Genomic DNA, 4,375 nt, shown 5'->3' on the forward strand with positions numbered 1-4,375 from the left:
TGTAAGTTATTAATACATAGAGATTGTTTGTTGCTAGGGTTTAGGGTTTAGGGTTTGATTTTGAGGGTTTAGGGTTTAGGGTTTAGGGTTTAGGGTTTGTGTGTGTGTGTGTTTGCATGCAGTCGGCATACTGCGGTTTCCCTGCTGTATCTTTATTCTTGCTGCTGCGCGGTTGCTGGCGTTGCTGCTCCTCTTTGCTGCTGCTGGGTTTGCTGCTGCTGCTGCTGCAGTTTATCAGCAAAGGAGCAGAGGAGTTTACAGCAGTAGCAGCATCATCAAAGTCCCCTACAATGGCAGCAGCAGCAGCAGCTGCTGCTGCTGCTGCTGCAGCAGCAAGACCCTTCTCTTGGGGTGTATCGGCAGCTCCTGTGGCGCGGCTGCTGAGCAGCAGCCTGTTTACAGCAGCAGCAGCACTTTTTATTGCCTTGGCTACTCCTGTCTTCTTAGTCTCCCTACAAAAGAAGGTAGGGTTTAGGGTTTAGGGTTTAGGGTTTAGGGTTTTGTGTGCAGGGTACAGCAGATCTAGCAGCAGCACAAGTGATACCCGTAGCAGCACAACAGCAGCACTATCAGCAGCAACACTAGCACAGCAGCAGCACTAGCAGCAGGAGCAGCAGCAGGAGCAGGATTGTGTATCTGTATTCGTGTGTTGCTGCTGCAGCTACCTGCATGCCGTTATGCATTAGGGTTAGAGTCCTTATCCCGATTAGGTGTATACAGGGGGGGTCTAGCAGCAGCAGCAGCATTAACAGATAAGGTGCTGCTGCCGCTGCTGCTGCTGCAGCGGCGGCTGCGGCAGCAGCTGCTGTTTGGTGCTTCCTTAACAGAGAGTTTATCCTTTAGTTGCCACCCTAGATTTAGGAAGTTTTTTCTTCCTTTTTTCTCTGGTGCTGCTGCTCCTTTGCTGCAGCAGCAGCAGCAAACTGCAGCAGCAGCTGCTGCTGCTGCTGCAGCGGCGGCTGCTGTTGGTAGAAAAGGAGGAGTTGGCAGCGCTGCAGCAGCAAGAGCTTCCCTCGTTAACTCCATGCAACAGCAGCAACAGCAGCAGCAAAATGCTGCTGTTGCTGCTGCTGCGCATGCAGCACAGGGATTCAGCTTATGGAAAGGCTGCTGCACAGTTGCTGCCGCAGCACAGCTGCTGCTGCTGCTTCTGCTGCTGCTGCTGCAGTCCGATATTATATGCCGTGCTGCAGTGCCTGGTGCTTGGAGTATACTGACACCGCAAACTGCTGCTAAGACAAAACAGACAGCAGCAGCAGCAGCAGCTGCTGCTGCTGCTGCTGCTAATGCAGGAGCTGCTGCTGCAGACAGTCCTTGGGGTTTAGGGGGTTTAGCAGTAAAACGGTTGCAGCAGTGCAGGAGCGCAGGGGAGTTGCTGCTGCTTTCGTTGCTGCTGCTGCTGCCGCTGCTGCTGCGCCTAGCAGCAAAACCCTTGGGGGTTTGGGGGGCACTAAGGGCTGTTGCTGTTAATATAACAGACGCAGCAGCAACAATAAAAGAAACAGATCTTGTCTCTGCTTCTGCAGATACACCTACAGGTAGGGTTTAGGGTTTATTAGGGTTTAGGGTTTAGGGTTTACGGGGTGGGTTGCAAGCTCCCGGTCGCTATGGGGAGGAGCACCGCATTTAAGGTTTTAGGGTTTATTAGGGTTTAGGGTTTAGGATTTATTAGGGTTTAGGGTTTAGGATTTATTAGGGTTTAGGGTTTAGGGTTTGTGGTGTTTGTTGTGTATTCAGCGGGGGCTTACTTCTCTTCTGCGCAGCAACTGTTTTTGCTGCTGTGTACCCTTGCGGGTACTGCTGCTGTTGCTGCTCCTGCTGCTGCTGCTGCAGCAGCAGCAGCAGCATTTGGAAGGTCCTGCCCCTTCTCTGCCTTCTTCGCGCTGCAGCTGCTGGTCATGTTTGCTGCTGAGCTGCTGCGGCTGCTTGTTGCTTCCCGCGCCCCTCGCGATGCAGCAGCAACAGCAGCAGCAGCAGCAAAAGGCAGCAAAGTAGGAGGCAGCAGCAACAGCAGCGGCTCCAGCAGCAGCAGCAACAACAACAACACTGAAGACAGCGACGATGCAGCAGCGAAACAAGCAGCAGAAGAAGCAGCAGAAGCAGCAGCAGCAGCAGAAGCAGCAGCAGCAGAATCTTTGCTTCCTCCTCTACGATTAGAGTATTTTTTTGCTGCTGTTTGTCTTGAGTTATGTTTGCTGCCTGCTGCAGCAGCACATCGGGTACTGCTTCCTTGTTTGCTGCTGCTGCTGCTGTCTTTGCCACTGCGGCTAAGGGAAGCCTGTCAGCTGCTGCTGCAGTGCCGCCGCAGCAGCAGCTGCTGCTGCGGCGAGCTGCCGCAAAGCTTAGAGAGCTGGCTGCCCCATCTAGGGCTTGTAGGGGTTTGCTGCAGCATGGGGGTAGTGTTAGGGTTTGGCCGATCTTTGCTGCTGCTGCAGCAGCTGCAGCAGCAGATGCGCCCTGAGCAACTGCAGCAGCTGCTGATTAAGGAACCAATCCTGCAAGTACTATCTCCTGCTGCAGTATTAACTGTCTTTGCTGCTGCTGCATGCATGCTGCTGATGGTGCTGCAGTCTTTTGGAGATAAAAGCCAAGACGATTGCGTAAGCAGCAGCAGCAGCAACAGCAGCAGCAGCAACAGCAGCAACAGCAACAGCAGCAGCAGTCGCAGCACAGGCAATTGAGAGTTCATGGCAGTAAGTGCTGCAGCAGAACCTGGTGCAGCAGCAAGGTCTCATCCCGGTTTGCTTGTGCTGCTGCTGTTGCTGCTGCTGCTGCTGCTGTTGCTGCTGTTGCTGCTGCTGCTGCTGCTGCTGCTGCTGCTGCTGTATTTGCAGCTCCAAGCTGTGCATGAGATTGCGGAGAGAGAAGTTAGCGCCTTCGAATTCAACTTCGATATACTACAGGTTAGTTGCTGCTGCTGCTGCTGCTGTTGCTGCTGTTGCTGCTGCTGCTGCTGCTGCTACTGCTGCTACTGTTGCTGCTGCTGTTGCTGCTGCTGCTGCTGCTGTTGCTGCTGCTGCTGTTGCTGCTGCTGCTGCTGCTGTTGCTGCTGCTGCTGCTGCTGCTGTTACTGATTTTGCTGATGCAGTAGCTATCCCCTGCCTTAGCAGATTCTAGGTTCTGTGTGTTTAGGGTTTAGGGTTTAGGGTTTATTGTTTGTGTGTATTCAGCCGAAGACTCCTGCTGCTGCGCGTATAATTGCTGCTCCTGCTGCAGCAGCAGCAACTCCTTGGTTGCTGCAGTTGTTATCTTCTCTCTTTTCTCCTGTGCTGCAGCTGCAGCAGCAATGGCAATTGCTGCAGCAGTTACCTCGTCATCAGCAACAGCAGCAACGTTGCTGCTGCTGGGGTATATTCTTACGCCAGCTGCTGCTGCCCCCCCTGCTGCCTATAGAGGGGGCCTCCTCTGATCTCCCGCTGCTGCAGGGGGGAGTGCTGCGCTTAGATGCATCAATACTTAAGCTGCAGCAGAGGTGTACAGACACCGCAGATGAGGCAGCTGAATCTCTTAGTCCTAGAAGACTTGTAAGTAACCAATTAGGGTTTAGGGTTTAGGGTTTGCAAGGGATGATGATGATACCGTTGGCTGTTGGGTGGTGGGTTGTTGTGATTGTGCGCAAAAGTATCTGCAGCTATTTTTAGGGTTTAGGGTTTAGGGTTTAGGGTTTAGGGTTTAGGGTTTAGAGTTTAGGGTTTATGCGTGTGTATATAGGATGTAGCCCTTGAACAATATATAGATGATGTTCTTAACAAAGAAGGACCAAGAGGGTTAATGCTAACAGGAGCTATTTCTCCTCCTCCTGATCAATTACCTAAACCTCTTGATAGAAAAGTAAGTATTAGGGTTTAGGGTTTAGGGTTTATAGGGTTTATAGGGTTTATAGGGTTTAGGGTTTGTTGTGTGTATATATATATAGAGCTATAACTAACCACATATTCCCGATTCTTCCCACCACCACCACCGCCAGCACTCTCAGGGTTTACTAGGGTTTAGGGTTTAGGGTTTAGGGTTTATATATATATTTTTTTTTCTTTTTTTTTTTTTATTTATTTATTTATGTATAGGTAATAAATCGTTTCTTAGGTGAATGGGACTTTGATCGTAGTAGGAGTACATCTATGTCCTTAATAGCAGAGGAGTTAGGTGTTCCTTGGTTAATAAGGAACGCTATAGAGAAAATAAACCCTCGTATACAATATAAATTAGAACAACAAGATGGACAATTTATATTCGCTATTACTACAAAACTTACTGCAGGAATATCCAAGGTATGCTAGCTTTTTTTAGGGTTTAGGGTTTAGGGTTTAGGGTTTAGGGTTTAGGGTTTAGGGTTTAGATATAAATATGTTATTGAATATATATATATATATATATA

The 4,375-nt window shown here is 50.0% G+C and overlaps 1 protein-coding gene across 1 annotated transcript in view; it reads left to right on the plus strand.

Moving 5' to 3' along the window:
• Nucleotides 1–3,924, plus strand: part of EMWEY_00038050 (hypothetical protein, conserved) — a gene marked incomplete at both ends in the record, with an annotated part of 5,841 nt that extends 1,917 nt beyond the window's left edge. Inside the window, 9 exons of the mRNA XM_013482306.1 lie at nt 1; nt 123–135; nt 511–537; nt 1,738–2,219; nt 2,436–2,600; nt 2,835–2,903; nt 3,171–3,524; nt 3,712–3,831; nt 3,919–3,924. The exon at nt 1 is cut by the window's left edge and continues 182 nt beyond it. Of these exons, the coding sequence (XP_013337760.1) occupies nt 1; nt 123–135; nt 511–537; nt 1,738–2,219; nt 2,436–2,600; nt 2,835–2,903; nt 3,171–3,524; nt 3,712–3,831; nt 3,919–3,924 (1,237 nt within the window). The remainder of the gene's footprint in view (nt 2–122; nt 136–510; nt 538–1,737; nt 2,220–2,435; nt 2,601–2,834; nt 2,904–3,170; nt 3,525–3,711; nt 3,832–3,918) is intronic.
• Between the last annotated feature and the right edge of the window lie 451 nt (nt 3,925–4,375).

The sequence above is a fragment of the Eimeria maxima genome, genomic scaffold (genome assembly GCF_000499605.1).
Source record: "Eimeria maxima Weybridge genomic scaffold, Emw_scaff581, whole genome shotgun sequence".
Taxonomy (NCBI): domain Eukaryota; phylum Apicomplexa; class Conoidasida; order Eucoccidiorida; family Eimeriidae; genus Eimeria; species Eimeria maxima.